The following is a 25,778-nucleotide window of genomic DNA, read 5'->3' as shown; positions in this document are numbered from 1 at the left end:
TCTCGGTTGGAGGAATGGGGCAAGCGTTCATGACAGAGGGGCCGCCCAGCTGCCCCAAGCTTCTGCCAGAGTCTGGAGCTGATTTTATCCTTGGATGTCAAAGAAACGAAAATGGAGAGAAACAAAGGAAAGAGCTACATTGACCCCAGCCCAACATCCCAACCAAGGGCCCAAAGCAAAGAGCAGCCACGAAACCAAAGCAAAGGTCCAAAGGAAGAAGGAAAGTCGCTCACTCACTGGTTGGTCTGTGTTTTGCGTGAGCACCGGTCGCAAGGATGGAGGTGCAAGCAAGCAAACAGGGCCAGGGCTTTCACTGTTCGTAGTAATAACGTTTTGTACAAGTTCAAGAAGAAGCATCATGTCTCAGGCTGGTCGCTCTCTGCTCTCTGTCCCGCCATCCCTCTATCCATTCATCTGCCCGTGCCGGGCACGAGAGAAAATCTGTTGGGTTGAGTGGGGTTTGTGGTCTGGTTTCTGTTTCCATCAGGGTCTGTTGGCTCCATTTTTCACCCTCTTCAACGCCCCTAGATGAAATATTCCTTCTTGTCATCACCACTGGCTTGGCCGCCCTCTGCATTGATGATGGCTGTGTCGGCATCTGGGGCGTCATCCGACCCCTTGGCCTCATGGGTCAGGTAGGTACCTGGGTGGGGAGAGCAGGTCAATGTCAAGAGGGACCCTGCTGGCATCCCACTCCCACACAAGCAGGGGGAGGCTGGGCTGCCTGGAGGGGCCCTGGTGGCAGAGTCTGAGGGCTGGCTGGAAAGCAGAGGAGAGAGTAAAATCCTTTGGGTTTGGCCTGAAATGGAAAAGTCACCCGTTCCCTAGGACAAGCCCTGCTCAGAGACCAAGTCTCATCTGGGCTGCTCAAGCCTTTCACAGTTGTCTCTAGCCAGAGGGTGAAACTGCCTCCCCCTTTGCAAGCAGCAGCCCTTGCCAGCATTTCAGGTACATCTCCTGCCCTCCCCATCATCTGCCCCTCCCTGTGTCCCTGACCCTGTTCCCTCTTCAGAAAGCTGGAGTTTCTCTGCAAAACTGCCATCTGCAAGGAGGCTCCAGCTCCTGACTACCCCTGGAGCCGGCATGGCGTGGGGCAAAGGCAGCATATCTGCTGGACTCGGAGGGCAGGGATTGGGGGGCTCTTACTCACACATCACCTCTGCTGGGTTTTGACGATGTCTGGATGTGACCGTCTCCCCGTGTCTTATGCACATACCTGCTGGGTGGATGAAAAGTCCAGGGATGGGGAGATGGAAACAGTGGAGGGGAAGAAGGAAGGCGGAGGGCTTGAGAGATGGCGGGGAGAGGAGGGAGAGTGAGGAGGTAGGGTCAGGCACAGTCAGGGGCAGTTGTACAGGCAGTCCTGGGGTGGTGGGTACCAAGTCATGAAGGAGAGATGGAGAAATGGGGTAGGAGCTGCCTCTGCCTGGTGCTGCCCAGCTTCAAAGACTTACTGGGACATCTCCACACTGGGGTTGGTGCCAGCACAAGCATGGGCAGCAGCCCCCAAACCCAAGAGGGTTCCACTGGCTGCCCTGGATTTCTCTGGACACACAGCAGGTCTGTAAGACGGGGAGTCACCTCCCTTCACCTGTGCCCCATGCTGCCCACTCGCTTCAGGGACGTAGCCCTGCTCCCAGAGACCCACCAAGGGGGGAGCACGCCCTGTACCGCCTGCTCTGACATGACACAGGGGTCTTGGCTCCATGCCCCACCTCATTCAGCTCCCCCGCCCCGTACCTTTGTGTCTGATCAGGTAGTGTGCCAACACGATGACAAGACTGAGCAGGAGGAAGACAATGACGGCAACCACCCCACCGATCACTGCATGGTACGTGCTGGAGGTTGAGGGCACGGGGCTGGCATCTGTCCAGAGAGCAAAGGGAGAGAAAACAGAGAGAAGGAGACGTTGCGGACCCTGCTGTGTGGCAGAGGCTGCTTCTCATCCCACAGACCACTCAGGGCTGCAGGCAGGCACCTTGGAGGGTCCAATCCTGCTCAGCTCAGTGCCATCAGCTTGATCCTGCTGCAGATGAGAGCTGTGGAGGCGGGAGCAAGAAAAGGAAAGGCAACAGGGGAAGCAAGGGGGGGGAAAGCAATGACCGTTGGTGCCGGCTCCTACGGGGAGTGAGCCTAGAGGAGCTGCGACGGCTGTGCTGGGAGTCCTGCCTGGGCAAGAAGGCAGCCAAGAAGAGCTGCAATGGGCAAACCCATCCCTCTGCCTGGTGGCCTGCGATGTGCCACAGGGAGCAGCACCAGCAACATGCTCTGGTACCACTGCCTTCAGGCACAGCCATGATCCCACCACCCCATCCTTCACGGTGGGATTTTTCCCCAAAAGGGGAAGCTGAACACGTGGTAGAGGCAGGCTTGGCTCTCTCTTCCCCTGCATTGTGCTAACAGGAAGGTGACAGGCAGGCTGGCATGACCACACACTGCACCCCAGCAGGTGACGGCATGCCAAGGAAGGTGGGACCCCAAGGCCAGTCCCATGTCAGCCACATCTTGTAACAGTCTGTGCTGGGATCCTGTGTTAGCCCTGGTACACAGGGACAAATCCTCCTTCCTCTCCACTCCTGTTGTGCCCCATCAGCTCAGGTGGGAAAGAGCCACAGAAACATTCAGAGGAGGTGCTCGGACAGGATGGGGTGGGAAAGAGCAGGGGAGGCAACAGGACGGAGGGATGACATCTCACATGGACACAAGGCACAAGTTACAGCTCACAGGCAGCTGCTGCTACAGCCTGCCAGAAAGAGCTGGAAGGACTATCACGCAGCCCAGGCCCTGGGGTCTTGGCTCATTTCTGTCACACACTGCCACTCCAAAGCATGGAGATGGTGGCTGCAGGGTCTATACATGCCAACAAGCAGCTGCACGGGGACTGGAGCCTAGCTGGGCACCTAGGATGTGGCAAGGGTGTCCCTCGCCCAGGGCTGGGCCACCATCCTCCTGCAGAGCTTCTCCCACGGTACTGGGTAGCAGTGGGTCCATAAAGAGAGAGAAAAGGAGCTTACGGTACCTTGGATGGGAGCTGGAGTGAAGGATGAAGCGGTGGCCATGGAAGCATGAGAGATGGGCTGGGAAGGGCCTGGCGGAGGGGCTGGAGTGGAGTGAACATGTGGGATGGGGAGCTGGGAAAGATCTGGGGAGGACAACAAAAACACAGGGACATGAATCAACCCTGGGAGTGGCAGTGAGGCGTGACAGAGTCCATTGGAGGGGACCCCAGCTACCCTCAGCCTGATGGGACCTCTCAGTGGCTCCTTCCTTGACCCCACTCTTGGCCATGAGTCCCACTTCTCCTGCCACTGTCCTCCAGGACACACTGCTGTGAACATCTTCCCTCATCTCCTATCCTGCCAGCACACTCCTGATCACCCCTCTCTCTGTGGGGGACCCCACTGGGACCCTCCTGCCTGGGAGCCCTAGCACTGCAGTGGCTGGAAAGTATCACCCACCATGAGGTGCCACCTACATGTTCCCATACACACCCTCAGGAATAGCTCCGTCCCCACTCTCCCTTGGTGTTGAGCAAGGTGGCCACTGTAGCAGGCAGGCTAGAGGGTTCAGCTGGCCAAGGCTGCTGCTCCAGTGATGGTGCCCGAGACCCGCATGGCTCTGGGGAAAGAAAGGGCGGATTTGTCAAGGGGAACCCAAGCCTAGATGGGGAGCTCCTCTGCTGAGGGCTGTGACACCAAGCAGGTGAGGGACGCTGGTGCTCATGGATGGTGTCCAGCAGCCTGGATGGGTGCTGAGCATCCTTGGGACTGCTGTGCTCCTGGATGGGAACGGAGGGCTCTGGGTGCTGCTGTGTGCTCACAGCCCAGCTCAGGAACCAGCTCCCTGTGCAGACCCCACACCTAGCAGGATGGGGCACACACAAGGGAATGATTGCACAGGGTTGGGCATTTAGGGCCTCATCCTGGGCAGGCAGAGTGACTCAGGGGGACAGGGTGCCCGAGGTGCCATTGCTGCCATGCGCTCCCTCTACCCGCTGCCATGTTGGAGGGGAAAGATGCCCCGAGTACCCAAAACAGGAGGGGAGGGAAAGGGAAGAGCTGGAGCACGTAGGAGTGCTGGGAGACGGAAAGCCCAAGGCAGGTAGAGAGGAGACAGATGGCAAAAGATTTGGCAGAACAGCAGGATAACCTCAAATCCAAGGCCAAAACCACAGAGAAACAGGCTCCTACAAACACAGGAAAGCTGCCGGGCAAGGGGCTGGGTGCCCAGCACAGGAGCTGGGGCAGCACCGCCACCACCGGGGATGGGCTGGAGAAGTCCTCCCAGCCCCATGCTCCACGTGCAACACGGCGCTTGGACACAGCAGGGCACGGCGACAGTGAACATGGTGGCAGAGCACGGCCGGGACAAGGGGAAGCAGCAAGGGGACGGCACCATGTGGGAGATGGAGGGTGCTCCCCTTCCCATGCAAGGATGGGTGTTGAGTGGGGATATGCTCTGGGGACATGGGTCACCATACAAGCCTGTAGCTCCAGCGGCTCAGGCCAAGCCATGGCACCCATCTCCAGAAGCTTGGGACAGGGCTGCCAGGGCACCTCGTGGTTTGGAGGGGTCAGCGCCATCTGGAAATCCTCTTTGGCTCATGGTGGCGACACGAAGAGGCTTCCTGCCCGTGACAGGCTCAGGAGCACTGGCCTGTCCTCCTGTGCTAGAGACTCCAGCAGAGTCCTGCCTCCAGCCCCTGCAGTTCCCCCAGCTGCACCCTCTCCCCACTCAAAGCAACACGTACCGAGCTCATCCTGGGCCACGCTGTGTCCCTGACCTGACCTCCCCAAACTGCTGTCTGCCTTTCTCAGCCTCAGGCAGCATCTCTGCACTGTGCAGGGAAGGATGGCAGGGCTGGATGTGGCCGGAGGAGGTGGAGATGCAGCAGCGCTCTGCTAGCAAGCATGCCAGGACCCAGCTTCATGCACGCACCCACCCTGCGCCAAAGCCCCCCTCCCACGACAGCCCTCCCTGGACCCGTGTGCCTCTTCACAGGGAGACACAGCCAGGATGGAGGCAGCTGTGCCAACCAGCAGCTGCCGGGAGAAGCCAGGTGATGCTGGGTGCCTTGTGGCCTTGCTTACCGCTGACATCAAGGTTGTACTTGGCCACAACGCTGCCCATGGAGCTGGTGGCCGTGCAGACGTAGGTGCCACTGTCACTCTTGTTGAGGAAGGGGAAGATGAGGACGCTGTCCGAGCTCAGTTGCAGGGGTGCATCACTGCCCTCCTTCTCCCACAGGAACTCCTGGGGGCTGTGGAGCAGGATGGTGGTGAGGTACCACTGCCCTCCCCCAGCACCCTGGGTGGGCTGGGATGAGAGCGCAGTCCCTAGCTGGGCAGTGGAGGGGACAATGAAGGTGTAGGAGCATTTAAGCAGGAGGGAAATGCCCCATTTAGAGATGAGCCAGGATCGATCTGGTGCTCCAGGGAGAGGGCAGGTGCTTTACCTGTTCTCTGGGGAGTGCCTGGCCCTACCTGGTGTCGATGCAAGGCCAGGGCCCCCAGCCCTGAGCCCACAGAGCACTACCTGTGATGCCATGCCCGAGCTCTGGGGAGGGCTACACGGTGGTTTTGGGAGCCTGGTAGCAGAAGGACGAGTTGGCCAGAGTCTGGGAGGGCTGAGCAGGAGGAAGGCAAGGGGGGGGCCTTACATGGGGTTGCCCTGTCCGTCACACTGCAGCTGGAGCTTCTCGCCTTCCCGTGGGTACTGGGGATGCGGCTCGATCTTCGCTGTTGGCTTGTCTGAAAACAGAGGAGAGGCACAGTTGGGTGACTGCCTGTCCCTGCCCCACGCTGTGCAGGGGCCCGCCAGCACCCCAAAACCCTGCTCCTGCACCCTGCCTCAGCCCCAGCTCTGCATGTGCAGGGATGCAGCATGAGTGCACCAGGGTGGGTGTCAGCACTCTGGGGGTGTACAGTGCAGCTTCCATGCCCCCCACCCTGTCATCACAGGGCACACGCTAGACAAGGGGAATGGGGACATGCAGGACATGGGAGATGGTGCAGGCAGGTAGCAGGAGATAGCACAGGCAAGTCCCAGGGAGACAGGGATAGGCAGGACACAGGGGAAAGGGACAGGCAGGGGAAACTACAGGTGTGCATGTGGAGGGGAAGTGTCACCGCACGGAGCCCCTGCTTGTGACAGGAGCGCTGTGCAGGCAGGCTGGTGAGCCTGCATACCTGATGGCTGTACATAAGTGTAAATGGAAAGCCACGTGTGTGATGTTTGCTGAACCGCGGTGATCTCTTCCACCTCTCCACAGCCCTGCACCCTTCCCCATGTGACCCTGTCCTGTCATTCTCCATGCGCCACGTACAGTGGACCTGCAGCTTCTGCGTGGTTGACCTCTCAGAATTCTGCAGAGACTCGTGGTCCACGGTGCAGGTCACCTCGGCTTCGTTGTCTTCTTTGGTGACGCGGAACTCCACCCGACTGCTCACGGTGAAGGTCTTTCCATTGGGGTCCTCCACCACCTCAGTGCCCTCATCTGTGGGGACAGCGAACCATTAGAATTGATGGACACAGTACTCCAGCAGAGGCACGAGGCTGACGTGCATGTTGAGCCGGGGACACCCTATCCCCATCCCTTTGTTGGCAGTAGCATAGGATGCCAGTGTCATCCAGCACCAGGCACATCTGCAACCCCTGGTGCCTCACCTGAGACCGTGGCGTTCCCCAGCCAACCCAGTTCCTTGGGGCAGAGCCCCACTGTTCGGGCACCCACCCTTCAGCTCCTTATTCCCCTTCTTCCACCGGAGCTGGGCGGCAGGCTTGCTGCCAGAGGACCGGCAGGTCAGCCGGGCTATCTTCTCCTCATCGATGGGCTGCTCATGGCCAAAGATTTGGGGTTTCTGGGGGATTCCTGGTAGAGGAGGAGGCAAGAAATACAACAGCCTATTAGGTGTGCGTGTGCTGCCACCCAGAGACAGCCGCACATGCAGACACATCAATAAACACAGCAAGGATGAGTTAATGGGTAGGAACACACGAGTAGCAGAGATGAATGGCTGTAGAGACAGCATCTTGCAGGTAAGTTGCTAGCAGGCAGGAGATCGGGAGGAGGCCGGGGGGGCTGCCACCAGTGGCTTACCCAGCACAGTGACCAGGGCCTTCGCAGTCCGCACAGGCATGGTGAAGATGGAGCAGGTATATTCCCCCTCATCTGACAACACTACATCACTGATGCTGATGGTCAGCTCGTTGGGGGTAGACCTCTCCAGCTGGATCCTGTTATCTCGTAGGGCTAAGGGGAAAATGGACAGCAGAGTGAGTGACAGGCTCAGTACCACCACATCCTGCCCCTTGCTCGTATTTTGTCTGGTGGCATTACTGTAGGTGGGGAGCAGGAATGAACATCACCCTCTGGGGCACCACCAGCCCTGGTCCACTTTCCCTCTACCTCACCATCGCTCTCGTCCTGGAGCTGGCTCCTCTCCCCAAGGCAACCCTCTCCCACAGCCAGTTCCTGCACATGTACCTCGTTTCTCCCCGAAGTAGAGGGTCTGCTGGGCAGGGTTGGACCACTGTAGTGAGGAGTCATCGGGATCCTCCACCTGGCACTTGAGCACCACTGTACCACCGGCCACCACAGTCTCGTCCGACGTTGTGGGCTGGCTCTCTGGACACAGACAGGAGAGGTTAGCCAAGGCCCTGGGCATCACCTCTCCTCAGGTGTGCACAAGCATTACTGACCAACCAAAGGAAGGGAGTGAGGGACACAGAGGCACACCTAGAACTCCTAGGACAAGTAGGACTTCAGTGCTGGGCTGAATATGGCTTGTTTGGGACAAACCTTTTTTTCCAGCTGACCTCAAGCCCTGGATAGCTGGGCTACACAGACAGGGGTAGGAGGACTGGGTCACTTGGGCTCAGCTGTTCTGGGTGGCAGCATGAAGGGGTATGGGGAAGAGGAGCAGGCACTGCCAGAGGTCTGGCTGGATCCAGAGAGACCTTCAGTCTGAGTATTTGCCAGTGTGCACATGTGTCTGTCTTGGGAGCATCTATACAGTCCCTCGAGCATGGATGTGTGTACACACACACGTGCTTGTGGGTGCATGTCCTTCTCCAGGGACAAGTGGTTTCTATGGCACAGGCAGCATACTTGGAGTGGAGCCATCCTGCAAACCCTGGGGACAACAGGGAGCTGCTCACGAGCACATGTCAGCCCAGGTCTCCCACTGCGATCCACTCCCCAGCAGGGAATGGTCCTACTACAGCTGCAGAAGCAAGGACCAGGGGGCAGGATCCATCCTGCCACCCCAACCTGTAGCACCCGCTTGGGATGGCAGCTCCTGGGACACTGCTGTCCTCAGGCAGTAGCTCCATACCAACCTACACAGAGGTCAGTGTCAGGCTTGGCTCTGAGCACAGCCCCTGGGACTGCTGGAAGTTACAGGCAGCTAGTGTCCTCCAGGCAGGAGTAGGGGCACACCAGAAGGGCCTGGCACCAGCACAGGCACCGGCTGAAGAGACAGCAAGCTCTGCTCCACCACCCTGGCAGTGCCAGCAAGCCAGGACCCACACCCATGGTGCCTCTGTGCCAAGTGCTCCACGCAACAGGATGCTCTGCTGGCCATCTCCACCCCTGCCTCCAGCAAAAGCATCTGCAGTCCACTGAGTGCAGCCTGTGGGGTGCAGTCCGTGGCCTGCTCTCCATGTCATTCCTTAAAGGGATTTTCTCTTGCTCATGCTGCTCCTGGGCTGTCCACATCCCCTCCCTGACCGTTTCCTCAGCTAAGATACCGTCCTTTGATTTCTTCAGGCTCCACACTGCTGACGTTCCCAAGGGCAGAGAAGAGCAGCAACAGGATCAGATAACCCCCCACCTGCCCCAAGGACAGCTATTTTGGGAAAGCTGATGTGCCAGTAAGCTGAGCAGCACAGAAAGAAGGGGGAGCCTGACTCTCCCAGCCTGGGGGCTGCACACCCTCCTCACCCAGCTGGGTCCACAGGCAGCCACATGGACAACAAGGAGTAACACAGATGCTGCTGCTGTTTGCACTTTGCTCATGTGCTGGACATGGGGCTTCAAAGTGTCATCTCCTGTCCCAGCCCAAGTTACTCATGTTTAGGCAGGGACTTGGCCTCAGGACCCCCAAGCCTTGGGTGATCCTGCCTGTGTGCCCACACAGCCTGCAGTGCAGTCCTGATTTCATGGGCTTGTTTTCCTGCGTGATATTCACTGCCTGGGATAAGCTCCCGTTATCGAAGGAAAGGGGTAGAAGCAGTTTCAGCTGAATTCCCCCATTTTCCACTCTGAACAGTGAAGGAAAATACTTTCTTTTGCTTATGCTGCAAGCTCCCCAAAGCTATCACAGGGAGCAGGAAGGAGTGAAGAGGTTTTGGAAGATGGCAGGAGGACAAGGCTGCTGGGCTTCCCAGGGACCGCTTGACTCATGTTAAACTCCAGGAAAGCCCAGGCAGGAAAGCACGTGAATCACTCCCTGTCCACCTCCAGCAGCTATGATTACCACAGATGCACCAAATTTGGATTAAAAATATTCCCAGGGTAAAGACACTCTCTCTCTCTCTCCAGAAAACTCCTCATCTCTGATGTTTCATGCTTGCTATTGAAGTTTTGCTCCTCTCCACCTGCCTGACTTGGATGGCCAGCCTTCAGCCATTGCTACACTCCTGCCTGCTTGGCTGAAGAGCCTCTGGTTCCCATCTCTGCATTTACAGGCTGTGATCAAGCCTTCCCCACACACCAGCTGGCTGGAGCACCCAGGCTTTGCTCCACAGCCTGTTCCCAGCTGCTGATTGCAATCCAGGCTCTTCCCCAACACATCTCCAGCTCACTCAAGGCCTGGGCACAACAGGAGCTCCATCGAGGACCACCAGGACGCTGAAGCTGAGTACAGCACTGGGCAAGCAGGACATGTCTCTCCGACATCACATGCTGGGGTCTGCAGCTTGGCTAGGGATCAAGGCCACAGCTCTCTGTACCCTCCTCCTGACTGGGGAGATCTGTCTGTCAGCTTGTTTTAATTTGGTTAATGATGCCTTTGTGCTGCTACTACCATAATTAGGGGATTAGGCTGTTGCAAGCCACTGTTGTCCAAACTCAAAACACTAATTCAGATGCAGTTGAGGACAGGGTCTAAAACCCACCCAGAACAGACTCAGTCTCTTCACACAATTACCATCACCTGCCACAGCACTGGCTTCCTTAAGATATTAGTGTGGGGAGCAGTTAAACAGAGCAAGGTGTGTTTCCCCCAGGGCAGGGGCCAGGTAATGCCACCTGCACCCCCATACTGGGTGACACAGAGTCACAGAGATCCATCACAGCTGTGGCTCAGCCTTTTTGATGACCTCCCTTCTCCATCCCCGGTTCACAGCTGTACAGCGGCAACTACCAAGATGGGTCTCCAACCCCCTGGAAACCATGCTTCTGCAGAGAGCAGCAAAGCCACTCTCCCACCCACAGGCACATACCAGCAGCTCGTGCAGGGTGGGGGACACAGCCCCATGCCAGCCCCTGCAGCAGAGCCCCTCCGGCCTGCCGCACTGCGCCCTCCAGCATAGAATAGAATAGAATCACAGAATAGTACTAGGGGTTGGAAGGGACCTCTGTGGGTCATCTAGTCCAACCCTCCTGCTGAAGCAGGGTCACCTACAGCAGGCTGCACAGGACCTTGTCCAGGCGGGTCTTGAATGTCTCCAGAGAAGGAGACTCCACAGCCTCCTTGGGCAGCCTGTTCCAGGGCTCCGTCACCCTCAGAGGGAAGAAGTTCTTCCTCATGTTCAGACGGAACTTCCTGTGCCTCAGTTTGTGCCCATTGCCCCTTGTCCTGTCACTGGGCACCACTGAAAAGAGCTTGGCCCCATCCTCCTGACACCCACCCTTCAGATATTTATAAGCATTTATTAGGTCCCCTCGCAGCCTTCTCTTCTTCAGGCTGAACAAGCCCAGTTCCCTCAACCTCTCCTCGTAGGGGAGATGCTCCAGTCCCCTCACCATCCTCGTAGCCCTCCGCTGGACTCTCTCCAGTAGCTCTTCATCTTTCTTGAACTGGGGAGCCCAGAACTGGACACAGTACTCCAGATGGGGCCTCACCAGGGCAGTGTAGAGGGGAAGGAGAACCTCCCTCGTCCTGCTGGCCACACTCTTCTTGATGCACCCCAGGATCCCATTGGCTTTCTTGGCAGCCAGGGCACACTGCTGGCTCATGGTCACCCTGTCGTCCACCAGGACACCCAGGTCCCTCTCCGCAGAGCTGCTCTCCAGCAGGTCTGTCCCAAGCCTGTACTGGTGCCTGGGGTTGTTCCTCCCCAGGTGCAGGACCCTGCATTTGCCTTTGTTGAACCTCATCAGGTTCCTCTCTGCCCAGCTTTCCAGCCTATCCAGGTCACACTGAATGGCAGCACAGCCTTCTGGTGTGTCTACCACACCTCCCAGTTTGGTGTCATCAGCAAACTTGCTGAGGGTACATTCTAACTCTTCATCCAGGTCATTGATGAAGAAGTTAAACAAGACTGGGCCCAGTACTGACCCCTGGGGGACACCACTTGTTACCAGCCTCCAACCAGACTCAGAGCCGCTGATGACAACCCTCTGAGTTCTGCCATTCAGCCAGTTCTCTATCCACTTCACCGACCTAGATACTCAGCTCGCCTCCACACCATGCACCCAACAGCTTGGAGGAACAGATGGGCACGGCTGGGCCACTGCACCAGTGCGGCTTGATTTAATTAAAAACTGCCATGGCTGTAACCTGCTGGCCCTTGACAGAACAGGGGCAGAGCCACCATGGGAGCTGCCATGGGGCCAGGAGAGGAGAGGGCAGCAAGACCCTAGGAGCAGCAAGTCCCATCATGAGGAGCTTCACCCCCTCTCGCTCTGGCCACAGCCCATGAGGAGCAAGGCATGGCCCGTGGGGTCCCTGTTCTTCTGCAGTCCACTGCTGCCCTGGCAGGTGAGAGGCCCCTCTGGCAGGGCATGCAGCAGGGCATGCAGCAGGGCATGCAGCAGGGCATGCAGCAGGGCATGCAGCAGGGCATGCAGCAGGGCATGCAGCAGGGCATGCAGCAGGGCATGCAGCAGGGCATGCAGCAGGGCATGCAGCAGGGCATAGGAGGCAAAGCTGCCATCCCTGGGCTGGGGACAGCAGCACAGTGATAAGGAAGATGCCCCGTGCTGCGCAACTGCTCCCAAACACAGCAGCTCCAGCCTCAGCACGTCCCAGTGAGAGCCCAGGGGTTCCCAAGGAAGATGAAGGGCAGCCCAGGCCACACTGACACCGCCATGGCCCTTCAACAGCATTTCAAGGGGTGCTGCTATGAGAAAGGAGGCACACATCGCACAGGGGTCCCAGCACCCCAGGGGGCCCTGGGCTGCACCCTGGGTGGTCAGATGCATCAGGAGGAACAGAGCAAAGCTGCCATGGAAAGCTGGCTGCAGCAAAAGCTTTCAGGTCTTCCTGGCATGCTGACTGAAACGGCCACGGCGAGCCCGGGGACAGGTGCTGGACACTCAGGGAAGCATCCGTCCTCGCCGTGCCAGTGCCTGCTGCCAGTACGGAGCCATTGCCACCTGATAGTCCGGGCTGGCACCGGTCCCTCACCCTCCCTCTGCGACACCACGCAATGGCCAAGGCAGCCCCGTGGGCCGCCCTGCCACTACGGTCCGAGGGGCTGCGCAGCCCAAGCCCCAGCACCATGGCAGGGCTCAGCGCCAGGCTGGATCAGAGGACAGCTTCTGCTCTCACACTGGGGCAAAGAAGGCGAGCGCACGGCCCCAGGGATGCCAGCACTGCTCTGCAGGGACGAGGCAAGGTAGGAGAAGCACGCAGTGTTTGAACCCAGCCCTCCCCGTGCTGTCCTGGGCTTGGGCAATTGCAGCCGGCCCAGGGCCCCACTGCCTGCCCAGGACCCCACTGCCTGCCCAGGACCCCACTGCCTGCCCAGGACCCCACTGCCTGCCCAGGACCCCACTGCCTGCCCAGGACCCCACTGCCTGCCCAGGACCCCACTGCCTGCCCAGGACCCCACTGCCTGCCCAGGACCCCACTGCCTGCCCAGGACCCCACTGCCTGCGTGGCCAGCAGCCCTCTCATGCTCACTGCTCTTCTCTCCAGGAGAGAGAAGCAGATCCCTCGGATCTACACCTTCCGCAGGGTTCCCAAGCCTCACTGGCCACATCAGGCCCCTGTCATCATCCTGCAATAGGGTGAAAAGTTATTTTGCAGGCGGCAAGCCAGCAGTGAGGTCTCCTGGAAGGCAAAGGACCTGTCTCTCCCTCCACAGGGCCCTCCTGGAGGAGTACAGACCTGCTGCAGGCAGGCTCAATTACTATCACAGAACCCAGGACAGGCAGAGCAACCTCAGGCACCCCACAAAACACCATAGCAAAGGCCTCACCAGGCCCCCTGTTTTTGGCCAAGAGCTGCTGCCCGTGTTTGTTTTGGTTACTAGTCAGCACAGTGAAATTAGAGAAGCACCACATTCTAGAAAAATCAATATTTCATTAAACCTGCGCACTTTTGCAGGGATGTTGTGTTCATATTTATTAGGGGAAAAATGATGCACACGCCTTTCCCAGCTCCCTGAGCGCAGCAGCATGACCTGCCAGCCTGTGCATCCCCTGCCAGCATGGACCCTTCTTCAGAGGTCTGCAGCTCTGCTGCTTCCAGTCCCAGGACGCTCCCGTGCAGACACACAAATCCTCTGCAGCACCACATCTCGGGGGGCTTTTGCAACACAACTCCATGGCATGCCTTCTGCCTTCCAGGAGCCGTTTCACCTGGAGCATTCTAAGGGAAGCAGTGATCAATGCCTGAGAAGAGCACTGCAGCCCAGCAGCCTCCATGGTGCATCTGGAGGACACCCTGTCACCCACACCAACCTCAGAAGAGCATTTGCTGAGGCCTGCCAAAAGCTGCAGAGGCCCTTCCCACAGCAACCACGGTCAAGGCAGGCAGGAGCTGGGGCTACCAAGACCCTCTCCCAGCCTCTACCTCACATGTCCACCTTGCACCCATCGGAGCCTGCCTCCACGCTGTGAAATTGTTTCTGTTGGGGCAGAAGCAGGCCCAGAGGAAAACATCCACTGCTCAAACCCCTCAAACACCTCCAGTCCGCAGCTGTGGCCCAAAGAGCAACACTTCCCATTTTCCTCATTCTTTTCTATTTAGTCTAGTTTCATCATCATAAAGATCCAATTTATCCCTGTTGACAAAGACATTTTCTAAGGCAGTTATCTCCTCTCCAAGGACTGTATTTTAATAATTCACTCAGCAGCCACGAACTGCAAAATTCCATTTCCAGCCACAGGCATCCTTCCCACGTGGTGATGCTGGAGCAGCCCAGCTAAGGTGGCAGTTTTGAACTTGGTGGATTGCAAACCCAGCCAAGCGGGCTCAGACATCTGCTGTGCAAGCTTGCTTGCAAGCTGATTTGAGCAGCGTGTGAATCCACAGTCTGGGATACCCAGTGCCCAGCTTCCAGGCTCCTCCTCACCAGCAGCTGACTTGCTCCAGATTTTGTTAGAGGGAGAAACCTGCTCTTGTTTCAGTGCATCTGCTCAATGTCACCCCATGCTCCACTTCCCTGCACGCCTGCCTGTGCAAGCCAGTCTCACCGGCACGCTCCAGCCTGCGGACAGAGGATGCATCCCTGGGGACAAGGAGCCCTCCTGCAACGCCTCTAGGGCCAGCTCCTTTTCCAGTCCTGAAGCATTTAGACATCTCCTGCGGCTGCAAGGCTTTACCAAGTGCTGTCACCAAGAGGCCGCTAGCAAGATCAGACAGCTCCGCACCAGACAGCAACAGCAAGGCAGAGGAGGGTATGGGCAGCAGGAGGTGAAGCGAGCAGATGGAGGACCAGGCTGAAGCAGGCTCAGACCGAAAGGTGGTGGTGAGAAGGATGCAAGAAGCCAGGCTGATCTAGGAGAGAACCAGAAGTGGGGACATCCCTGTGTGCCATCACCTAGCTGCTCTCCCAGCAAGCAGGGGTACCCCACTCTCAGGCTGGGCAGGTAATTCTCCCCTGCACAGGAAGGCCACAGGAGCTGTGGCATCCAGGTGCTTTGGGAAGTTTCCCAGGTTTTCCTCACCCTCACAGGGACAAATCCACCTAGAATCCCCATTTGCACCCTCTCCTGCCAAAACCTCCCTCTGGCCCATGTGCCAGCTCCCACCCTTGTACCTTCAGCTCGCAACAGCCAGCCTCTGACCCATCCTTCCCACAAAGGAAGGGATTTGATCGCAGGGTGACAAAGGACTGTCACATTAACACAAATGTTCACTAGAAGTGGGGAAAAAAACCCACACCACCCCTAAGAGTCTGCCACAAACTCCAAATCTCTTAGACAGGGATGCTGTGACACGCTACTTTTCAACAGCTGGCTCTGCAACAGCCAAGCCCTCTGCTTTGGGGGCTTGTGTTGTAGGGTTTAAGATCCAGAGGTTAATGGGGGGAAAGACAACGGGACCATCTGACCAGGCTCCCAGCGTGACAGCAGCTCACACCCTGCAAGCAAAGTGGTCAGCCAAGTGCAGGGCCTTCGTACCTCCAAGTGTGGCCTACACGAAAAACTCCCACTCCCCACCCTAAACACCGAGTTCTGTATTACTTTTCTGAAAGCAGATGTGTACATTAGTGTTCTCTGCGAAGAGGCAAAGCAAAAGGATCCAGCCCCTCATCACAGTCTGCCCTGAACCCTGGGCCTTCGCTGGGGTTCTCCCAAGACCACTCTAGACACTTTGGTCACAGCCTCCAGGACCCCACTGATGCTCTCCAGCAGCCTCGAGCCCTCTGCAGCTGAAAGCAGGTGGTCTTGGTCCAAGGGGCTCTGACACTCGGCCCCAAGTGCCACCAGTACATTGCAGAGGTGCATCCTTCTCCCAGGGCGTAGGGATGGGGTCACCTTCCTGACAGACCCTGCCCTAGGGTATGGTGAAAGCTGACAGCTGCCTGTGACACCTGACCAGGGTTAAGCAACTGAAACATGGCCAGCAATTAGCAATCAATCAGCAGCGAAGGAAGAAAAGCAGCTGAAGGGAGAGGCTGGTTGCAAGTGCTGCTGAAGCTCTCTGATCACAGGATGCCCTCCTCCTCCAGTTCTGGCTGGCTGCTTTTACAGAAAGCTGACAGAGCCCCTCCTGTGTGCCTTTGGGTACATCCTCATCACATGCCTTCCTCCGCTGCCACACAGCAGAGCAGAGCTGGGAAGCAACCTCTCCTCTGGGACCAGCAGGACTCTGCTTTTTACCCTATCAAAGCACACAGCCTGGCACCTCCAGACACTGAGCGCTCTTCCAGTTGCCCCAGGGCTGGACCAGCCCCTGCAGAGAGCTGGGACAGGAGCAGGCTGGTCAGGGGACGAGGGAGCTGGGGAACCCCTCTGATGGCAGCAGCAGCAGCTCCTGCCTGCAGCTTTGGCTGGCAGCTCTGTGCAGTCGTGTTTGCACATTCACACCAGCCTGGTGGCCAATTAGCTCAAAAGACAGTGGCATCACCAGGGAATCCCAGTACCAGGGATGGTGATCGCTGCCTCCCAAGGCCACCAGCAATCCCACGGTCGAGAGGATCTGTTGTCACCCCTACCTGCAAGTCACCAGCCAAAGCCCAAAGCTGCAGCCTGCCCAGGAAGACCCAAGGCCCCAGCTCAGGCACACGCTGCACACAAGCCTGCTGAGTACAGGCAAAGTCTTCGGAGGCAGCAAAACTGAGATGAGGGAGAAAAGCCCCCTTCTGGGCCCCCACAAATCACCCAAGCACTGTGGCAGCCATCCCCAGCATCAGAGCTTTCCTGGAACCCTCCAAAAGGGGACCAGTTCCCTTGTAAGCAAGCAGCAAGCTCACCCAGATCTCCTACTCACAGGACTCCTCTGGCACAGGGCAGCGGCAAGCAGAGCCAGGCAGGGTGACCCCTCTCCCAGGGCCCTTCTCCACCTTGACAGCAAACAGCTGATAACTACTTCTCTGAGCATGTTTTTTAGCTCCTACCCTAAGGCCAATCTCCAACATGACTGTTGCCAAGGGAACGAGCTCTTTGCTTTGACAGTTCTGTTTTAAGGATCTCCCGCCTGCCCAGCGAGGTGTCTCAGAAATGGTTGCTTCAGATGCCCTGGTTCATTGCTTATTGCTTTGCAGGCATCTAAACAGTTGCAGCAGAGCTCTGCCCGAGCTGGCATGAGAAATTGTGACTCCCAACCATCCAAGTATTAAACACACAAGGTTGAGTAAGAGGATATTTATAATAGAAGAAATGGGGAAACCCTGGCAGCTCTGCTAGGGGACAGAATGCCTGCCGATGGGCATCATACACACCAATGCCTCCCAACTTCCCAGAAAGACAGCAAGGAAGAGTAATTTCAAAAGATTAAAATACTGGTCCAATCCCACTGGTCTTTCAGGTGACTGCAGTGGATACTCTCTTGTGCCCAGCTGCAGCAGCGAGTCCCCACATCCCAGTGGGTGCCCAGAGAGAACGGAGCGCTCTCGGCTTTGGCTGTGGCCTGCCAGATCATGTCTGTTGTTGCATGGTCTGTCCCTTTTGGAGTTGAAGTCCCCAGCAACACAGGGAGACAAAAAAACCAAAGCTGGTGAGATGTGGAGCAGCAAAACAGAGCCCTCTAGAAAAGTGCCATGATGCTGACCTGCTACTGCGTTCATCTGCTTGAGGTGAAGGTGTTTAAACACCAGCTAAGAGCAGACCCCTGCAGCACACAGCCAAGGCAGGAGCACCAGCAGCAGCACACTGCACCCCTGGGCCCATCTCCCCACGGCTTCACTGCACATCAGCCTGGGAGGAGAACAGAGCAAAAGCCGAAGAGCAGCAGAAAGGAGCATGAGGAGTTGCTGCCCTGGGCACGGTGCTGGCACAGACACCAAACATATCCCACCTCTGGAAAACAGGTCCCCAGGGTGCATGGGGCAATGGGGTCCCAACAAGCCCTGTCTTCTGCCACAGTCAGCCCTGCGCTTGTCTCCAGACTGAGGAAACAGGGCTACAAGGATGAGGGGACTGGAACATCTCCCCTACGAGGAGAGGCTGAGGGAGCTGGGCTTGTTCAGCCTGAAGAAGAGAAGGCTGCGAGGGGACCTGATAAATGCTTACAAATATCTGCAGGGTGGGTGTCAGGAGGATGGGGCCAAGCTCTTTTCAGTGGTGCCCAGTGACAGGACAAGGGGCAATGGGCACAAACTGAGGCACAGGAAGTTCTGTCTGAACATGAGTAAGAACTTCTTCCCTCTGAGGGTGACGGAGCCCTGGAACAGGCTGCCCAGGGAGGTTGTGGAGTCTCCTTCTCTGGAGACATTCAAGACCTGCCTGGACAAGGTCCTGTGCAGCCTGCTCTGGGTGACCCTGCTTCAGCAGGAGGGTTGGACTAGATGACCCACAGAGGTCCCTTCCAGCCCCTACTATTCTGTGATTCTGTGAAATGAACTTGCCTCCTGTGCAGCACCTGCACAGCAGGCGGCCCAGGAACCCTGCTGCTCTCTGCACCACTGGTCACTCGGACCAGAAGCATCAAAACTTGCCTGGAAATGATGGCCTGAAAGCAGCAGCAAAAGCAGTGGTCTGGAAAAGCTAATGCTCCACATTGGGCTTGCCAGTAAATACACCATCTGAAGCACTGTAAGCTGAGGAAGAGCACCTGCAGATGGAGCACTGCCCAAAGCATCACCTGAGGAACAGCCACATCCTCCTGAGCAGGACCCTGCAGCAACAAGGGGAAGCTTGCAGCTCTGTTGCTCCACAGCCACAGGCAAACTCGGGTCACCTGGAAAGATGCTGTTGTCTGGCTCCACAGCAAGCACTGCTGTCCTCCAGCACGTCCCTGTGACACTGGGGAGCCTCCACAATGCCCAAGCAGCAGGAGCTGCAGCATCTAACGCCTGCCTGTGCGCACACCAGTCCCTGTACCCTCAGACCATACTACAGCAGAGCATGACATCAGGCAGGTGACTGGAATGGTTGAGCACATTCCCACCCAGCCCTCATCACACATCTCTGCTTCTCTGCCTCCTTCCGCTGTTATTGACTGCTTTTTTAAAGCAGCCTCGTCTGGCTTAGTGCTTCTGGCATCAGGGCTGCCCAAACACACCCCACAGCATTACTGCATCCAACTCCTGCCTGGGTCCTCTCCTTTCCCCCAGCCAGCAGAGCCCCCCTCTGCCACAGCAACCACACAGCCCAGGGCTGCCTGCAACAGTGGCAGAGGTGCAGAGACAGCCCTGGGTGAAAGCAGGAGCTCTTTCAGAGAGGGATGGAGAGCCTCACCAGGCAGACAGAGGAGCCCAGGCACCAAAGAGATCACTTACACCCTACCATCATACCTTCATGTACAATGAAGGCTCTGCTGCTCCATCACTTCATGGCTGCAGGCCTGGCCAAGAGGAGAGAAAACTGGACCAGATGGTTCAAGCTGAGCTGACCCAGTAATTCAGAGGAAGAGGATCAGATACACCTGATTACGTGGGTGTTATAGCACTGGCATCACCTTCAAGGACCCATGGAGTCACTGAAGAACGAGCAATGAGGAGGCAATTCAATCTGTGCAGACACAGCATCAGATGACCTGCATGACCAAGTTATTGCCTGGGCTGTAAAAGGAGCCTGGAGAGCAGTTCAGATGGAGACAAGGCTGGGCCTTGGAGGGTACCACGCCAAAAGCCAGCACAGGGAGCAGAGCACTGCTTAGAAGGTACCTGCACAAGGAGATCGTGCTCTGCAGCAGCTCTAACACAGCAAACACACGGGATCCAGGAGAACAAGCCTAGCAGCACATAAGCAGAGCCCACCAAGATCCAGGACCACCACACTAGCACTGCCACCAGCAAAGGCACCTTGGATGCCTGTTCACATCCTGCACCACTTCCTCTCTCTCACTGCTCCGCTCCTGCAAGGACTTGAATGGTCCTGCGACACCCTGAATTGGCGTAAAACTAGGTTAAAACCAACCTAGTGAAAACAAACAAGAATGTTAGCTTTAATGCAGATTCCTCCATCTGGCTAAGTGCCTGGCTGTGCCAGCACCAGGGTGACTACCCAGATGTAGATGTTTCCAGTTACTCCGGCAATTCCAACACCCCTGGAGAGACGAGAATGTCAGGCAGAGGGAGAAGAGGCAGCATCTAGCATGCACGAGACCTCCCAAGCAGGGAATCCTGGGCAAGTAGAGTGCTTCCCTCCACCTCCTTCCAGAGAAGGAAAGGTACCCAGACTTCAGAGGTGCTCAACTCGTGCTTCAGCAGCAACACCACAGTCTGCTGGGGATTTCTCCTCTGGCCAGCAGACCAAGCCACCACACTCATAGAAAACACCTTTGGCCTCAGCGTTGCAGATCATGCCAAAATCTGAGGCATTATCAGGACAGCAGCAAAATTCCTGTCCCACGGCAGCAGTGCCAGCACATCCCCTCACCGTCTGGGTATGCAGTGGGGCAGTTCCGCAGCTCTTGATCCCCTGCATTGTCTTAAAATCCAGCACTGCCTGTTGAGCCTAACACGTTGTGCCAGACAGCTGAGCAGTGGCTTTCCCACTCCCATCCGGCTCCCTCCACTCAGCTGCTCAGAGGGATGCTTTCCTCCAGCTGACATGCTGATCCCAGCTGCATCAACACTGCAAGATCAGCTCACTCCCCCTAGGCAGTTGATCAGAGTCATCCAAAATCAGGCCATCCAGGTATCGAGAGATGCAGATAGGTTGCACTCCCTCTTCTCGTGGCTGCACACCACCACCTCATCAGGGATGTCACTGCTTCCTCTACTCTAGTGTCAAGGGCTTGTGCTGGCACAGAGACTTGTAGCATATGGTGAGCCCTAATGACATGTGAGAACAGGGCATTTGCACACATCAGTTTGTTAAAAGCACTGCCATAAGCAGCAATCAAAGGATTATGTTAGCTTCAGACAACTACCAGGCTTCCACCATCCCACTTCTGCACACCAGGCCTTCTTCCCAAGAATCTCCCTGCTGCAGGCCAGGGCCAATGCTACAGGCTGGAGGTCTTAGCCTCCTGCTGTCTGGCTCTGGACCAGTGCCAACACCTCCTCAAAGCTTCTCATGAGGGAGCAGGACTACAGGACCTGCAGTCATCACCTGCTCCAGGGCTAGAGATAAGAGCCCCAAACCTCTCTCCCAGCCCTATCCTCCTACCACTAGACACCATTCCCACACAGGCAGGGCAGGGTGGGTGACTTCTTATACAAAGGACACCAGCTGGAAGCACAGGGTGTTTTCCTAAGACAGAGAAAGCTCCTCCTGCATGGTCTGGCCAAGCAGACACCTCCACCAGCTTCAGAAAGATAAAGCCACCTTCTGGGAAGCGGATAGTCTCCTGAACCTGAGTCTCCACAAACGCCAGGCAGGGAGCTCATATCACCTGGCTTCAGACATCTCAAGATGGTCTCCAGGCTCTCTTCAGCCAATGGGGATGCATGGGCACAAGCCATCTAATCAGTCTCAGCATCTACAGGAGGAGATAGAGCAGCCCTGACCCCCCTGCTGTGACATCTATTCCTGGTCAGGCAGACCCAGCTCTAAGACCCTCAACACTGAGGCTTCTCCCAGCAAGAGAAACACACACAATGAGTGGAGTAGCTCTGGTACAGTGGGAGGTAACTGCATGTGAGACCTGAGCTCAGCTCCCTGCTGTGCCACCGAAGCTGCCCAGCCTCCTCCCTTGCTACCGCAGGATGGTGGTGCTCCTTGTGCTGTATATTGAGGGTTTTTCAGAGGCCACAACGTCGGTGCCACAGCAGGATGAGGTTGCTACCAAGCACAGGGAAAAACAGCCCCAAGAAGTCTGGTTTTGTCATGTTGTGGCTTCCCATGGGACAACAGTAGGGCACTGTTCAAACAAAAGCGTTACACAACTGAAGTGGAATAACTCTACAGGGGGAATAATCCTCGCAGCAAGGACAACCACGCATCCAGCCCAAACACTCAGAAATCTGCCGACAGCAGCACAACACCAGCCAAGTACACAAACATGGCTCTGGTGTGAAGCACCAGCGCTTCCAGCACCCAGGCAGCTTCAACAGGCTCTGGTGCAGCTCCGAAATCCAGAGCAATGGAGGAGCACTTCTTCAAGGAGAGGAGACAGCTGCTCCATCCCTGCCCCAGGAAAGGTGTTACAGAGGGGCTTTCCTAGCCAGAGAGCCATGCTGGGAGCTGATGGCTGAGGGGCATGAGGGTAAGGCACTGATGAGGAAGGCACACAAGCAGCTTCTTTCAAACATCTTCCAGCCATCCATCTCCTCTGCTCCCAAAGGCTTTTTGGGTCTGTTTGTCTTGCCGCATTGGACGACAGAAAGCCTGGCAGCTCATGGCCAGGGCTGGGCCACAGCAGCAGGCCAGCCCTGGAAGAAATCTTGCAGTGTCATCATCCAGGCTGCATCCCGCCCTAGGACTACACACAACTTCAGGTCACAGCCACCCCTCCTCACGTGAGCGCTTGCTGGGTTGCTCAGCCCTCTCCCACCCAGCTCTGACCCACGCGCTGAACAGTACCACACACGGGATGCCAGGATATCCCTGAGCCGTAGGACTGAGCATCACCCACATCCAAGTGACTCTTTCAGGCTCCTGTGGGAGGATCATGGCCGTAACCAGAATAAATTCTGGTATTCGTGGATGGGAACGCAGCCACCAACCCACACCAGCCCCCAGAGTGACTCTGCCAGTGACAGCAAGGGGATGGGCCACGGGGGAGGCAGGGAGGAGGCTTGGTCCTTGCTCCATCATAGGCAGCCCGAGCTGTGGGCCGCAGGCTGCCCGGTGCAGAGCTCTGACCCTCTGCACCACAGTCCCTCCACCACAACAGCCCTTGGAACCCAACACGGCAAACACAGCCACCAGCAGCCTGATGGGAATTACAGGCCCTAAGTGGTGAGCGCTGGCCATCCAGCAAGGACTCCACAGTTGAATGGTTGTGGAAAACAAGGTGCTGCTATTGATGAGCCCCTACCAAAATCGCATTTGCTTTGCAGCACTTCATTGCCAGCTGCCTCGCCCCGCGGCACACGGCGTGTAAACACCCTTTGTCTCCAGGGCTGATGCTTCAGCCAAGCCCCCATCTCTTGCACACGGACACTGAGATACGACCAGACCCCCCCAGCAGCGGCACGATCTGGGCAGGATGGTGGGCAGCCGCCCTTCCCCAAGCCCACTGCCCCAGGGAGAGGGGGCAGGCTCCAACCGGGCAGCTCTCACCGAGGGCTCCTGCTCTGCTGGGGGGGAGCCAGGGACCTGCCCCATCCTGGGGAAGGGTCTCCCCACCCCGGGGAGGTCACCACCGTCCCCACGAAGGGTGTCTGCCTGCCCCCCGGGGGTCACCATCGACCGCAGCCATCCTTTCGGGGGGCGGCTCTGTCCCATCGGTAAGCCTCCATCCGCCGGGCTTCCCCCGCGGGCAGAGCCGGGAGGGGCCGGGCTCCTCCGCCGCTCGCCCGGGCCTGTCTGGAACCTTCCGCCGCCCCGGCCCCGCCCCGGGCGGTACGCGGCGATGGGGGACACGGCGGGCAGCACCGACGCCGCCGTGACCTTGAGCCCCGCCGGCCGCCCGTGGCCGGCGGCGGCGCGGGGGGGCCCCTAGGGCAGGGCCGGGGCGGGGCGGGCGGCACCTGTCGGGCCCCGCCGCGTCTGACCCACATAACGGCACGGCGCGGCGCAGCCCGGCCCCGCCGCACCCCGCACCTGTCGCTCGCGCGCGGCCGGTACCCGCACAGCCGGAGGGAGGGGCGCGCCCCGCCGGTCCCCGCCGCGACGGGCTGAGCGATGGCGGGGGTGGGGCTCGCCCGGCCCCGGTACCGGAGCCGCCACTCACCGTCGCGGGAGAGGTTTCCCCGGGCGGCGCCGAAGCAGGCGAGGAGCAGCAGGAGGCCGAGAGGCAGCATCGCGGCGGCGGGTGCCCGCGGGGCCGGGGCGAGCCGAGCCGCAGCGTGGAGGCGGCGGCACCCTGCGCGATGCTGCTCTCGGGACTGGAGCCGGCGGTGCGGCAGCGGCGGGGATTAAATAGAGCGCGAGGAAGAGACCATTCGTGCCGCGGCGGCGGGGGGGGCCGCGGTGATGCCGCCCCCCTCGGCCCCCGTGTAAACATGCCCGCTCCGGCCGCCGGCCCCCCCCGCGCCCCGAGGCGCGGTGGTGCGCTCCGCATGCGGGGCTCCCCGCGGGAGGCAGGTGGGTGCGGGGTGGCGGCGGGGCGGTCCCGGTGGTTCCCGTGGCGCCTCCGGGCTGAGGGGCTCCGGTCCGAAAGGAGTCGCGATTTGTCAGGGTGTCGCCCCCAGTCGCGATCCCCGGCTGATGGAGGTCCCGCCCTCAGGGGTGCTGGTCTGGGGGAGGTCCCGGCCGCGCCGGGGAGCGCCGCCCAGCCCCGTGCCTCGCAGCCTCGCCCGACCCCGAGGGGGGTCCTCCCTGAGCGTCGGGGGCTCGGCGGGCCCGGGCACTCCCTCGGGGCCCGTCCCCGTCGGAGCGCCGCGTCCCGCCTGCCCCCAGCGAGGCGCCCGCTGTGCCGCCGTGGCTCTGCCCCGCGTGCGGGGAGCGCGGCCGCCAGGCCGGTGTCCCCAGGGCTGCCGTGGGCCAGGACAGCCCAGGGCGGCTGCGGGCAGGGCCCGGCTGCGCGTTGACTCTCCAGGTGGGTCTGGGAAGCATGTGGCTGAGCCATGGGCGGCTTGCCTTGGCTGCGGGACGGAGGCAGCCGGAGGCAGGGTTGCCTGCTGCCATGTGTTGTGGCTCTCCAGCGCAGTTGGCCTTGCTTGGTCTGGGCTTGCTCTCCGCTATTCCACGTGCTCGGCATATGTCAATTTTTGAAGCAACTCCCATGGCTCTTGCGGCTGAAGGCCCGGTTTTGGCTTCGCTCTTGCCCAGGGAGGTTGTGGAGTCTCCTTCTCTGGAGATATTCAAGACCTGCCTGGACAAGGTCCTGTGCAGCCTGCTGTAGGTGACCCTGCTTCGGCAGGGGGGTTGGACTAGATGACCCACAGAGGTCCCTTCCAACCCCTACTATTCTGTGATTCTGTGATTCTGTGATTCCTGCAGCCAGCCTGTTGAGCACAGATGAACAGACAGCATGTAGCTTGATCAGTGCAGGATGGTCTCCTCGGTGCTTCGTGGGGTTAGAAAGACTACAGTTGAAATGCTATGGTGTGACCTGTACTCATCAGGATGGCTCAGCCTGTCTCTGGTCCTCACCGTTGAGGACTTACTCTCTGTCACTGCAGCAGCCCATGAACCGCTTAGTCTTGTCGCCGGTCCTCACTCAGACTTGCAGACAAATCACATTTGGGGTGAAGTCTGCATTTGTTCCAGTCCTTGGCTGCCAGTCTTTAAAAGTCAGTGTCCAGCCCTTGTTATCCCATGGAATCTCCAAGGCAACTCCTTTATCCACTGTTATCCATGCATGTTATCGTCCATTAGATGATAACACCCGAGTGCTCGCTCATGCCAGCCCAGACATTTCGAACTGGGACTCCCTCCTGCAGCCATAGAGGAGAAATTAACCCCTTTTGCTTTAGAAGGTCTGAAACAAACATGTAAATTAATTTCACACATCAGTGTAAACTCCTCCTCACATGCTTTTATGATGAGCTTTTCTGCACCCTGATGCTCTCGTGCACAAATGCTGTGCAAGAGGGATGTCTCTGTTGGTCATAATTTCCATGAGAAAGGGCTGTGGGAGGAACAACTTTCTGGTGGTCACATCAGGTTGCTGCTCTGCCTTAATTTTAATCCTGTGTCTGGATGCGGCCCTAAAGGTGATGCTGCTTGTGTTACTGCCTCCTCCAGCTGACCTCAGAGGAGCTGCAGCTGGCCCCAG

General features: G+C 58.1%; 1 protein-coding gene across 2 annotated transcripts; it reads right to left on the bottom strand.

Moving 5' to 3' along the window:
• Positions 1-326: 326 nt before the first annotated feature.
• Positions 327-23,970, bottom strand: CADM3 (cell adhesion molecule 3). 2 transcript variants are annotated; one of them, XM_075445068.1, is made up of 10 exons: positions 23,790-23,970; positions 7,487-7,627; positions 7,100-7,252; positions 6,734-6,871; positions 6,326-6,496; positions 5,660-5,750; positions 5,091-5,260; positions 1,741-1,866; positions 1,151-1,216; positions 327-643 (listed from the first exon to the last, which is right to left on the bottom strand). In XM_075445068.1, exons 1-10 carry the CDS (start codon positions 23,857-23,859, stop codon positions 525-527), a joined length of 1,245 nt encoding a protein of 414 aa, XP_075301183.1. In that variant the 5' UTR covers positions 23,860-23,970; the 3' UTR covers positions 327-524. The 2 variants fall into 2 exon arrangements, with proteins under 2 accessions (XP_075301183.1, XP_075301184.1); XM_075445069.1 differs by lacking the exon at positions 1,151-1,216 and having other exon boundaries at positions 23,790-23,969.
• Between the last annotated feature and the right edge of the window lie 1,808 nt (positions 23,971-25,778).

This window comes from Opisthocomus hoazin, chromosome 30 (assembly GCF_030867145.1).
Source record: "Opisthocomus hoazin isolate bOpiHoa1 chromosome 30, bOpiHoa1.hap1, whole genome shotgun sequence".
Taxonomy (NCBI): domain Eukaryota; kingdom Metazoa; phylum Chordata; class Aves; order Opisthocomiformes; family Opisthocomidae; genus Opisthocomus; species Opisthocomus hoazin.
Note: the sequence above shows the minus strand (reverse complement) of the source record. Positions and strands in the feature narration are given on the sequence as shown.

Bases quoted from the DNA above. Each gene is read 5' to 3' on its own strand.
- CADM3 (XM_075445068.1), bottom strand. From the start codon at position 23,859: ATGCTGCCTCTCGGCCTCCTGCTGCTCCTCGCCTGCTTCGGCGCCGCC. The intron at 6,497-6,733 runs GTGGGTGCCCGA...CTGTCCCCACAG, and splicing joins GGGGAATAAGGAGCTGAAGG to ATGAGGGCACTGAGGTGGTG. The intron at 1,867-5,090 runs GTAAGCAAGGCC...CTCTCTGGACAG, and splicing joins GTACAACCTTGATGTCAGCG to ATGCCAGCCCCGTGCCCTCA.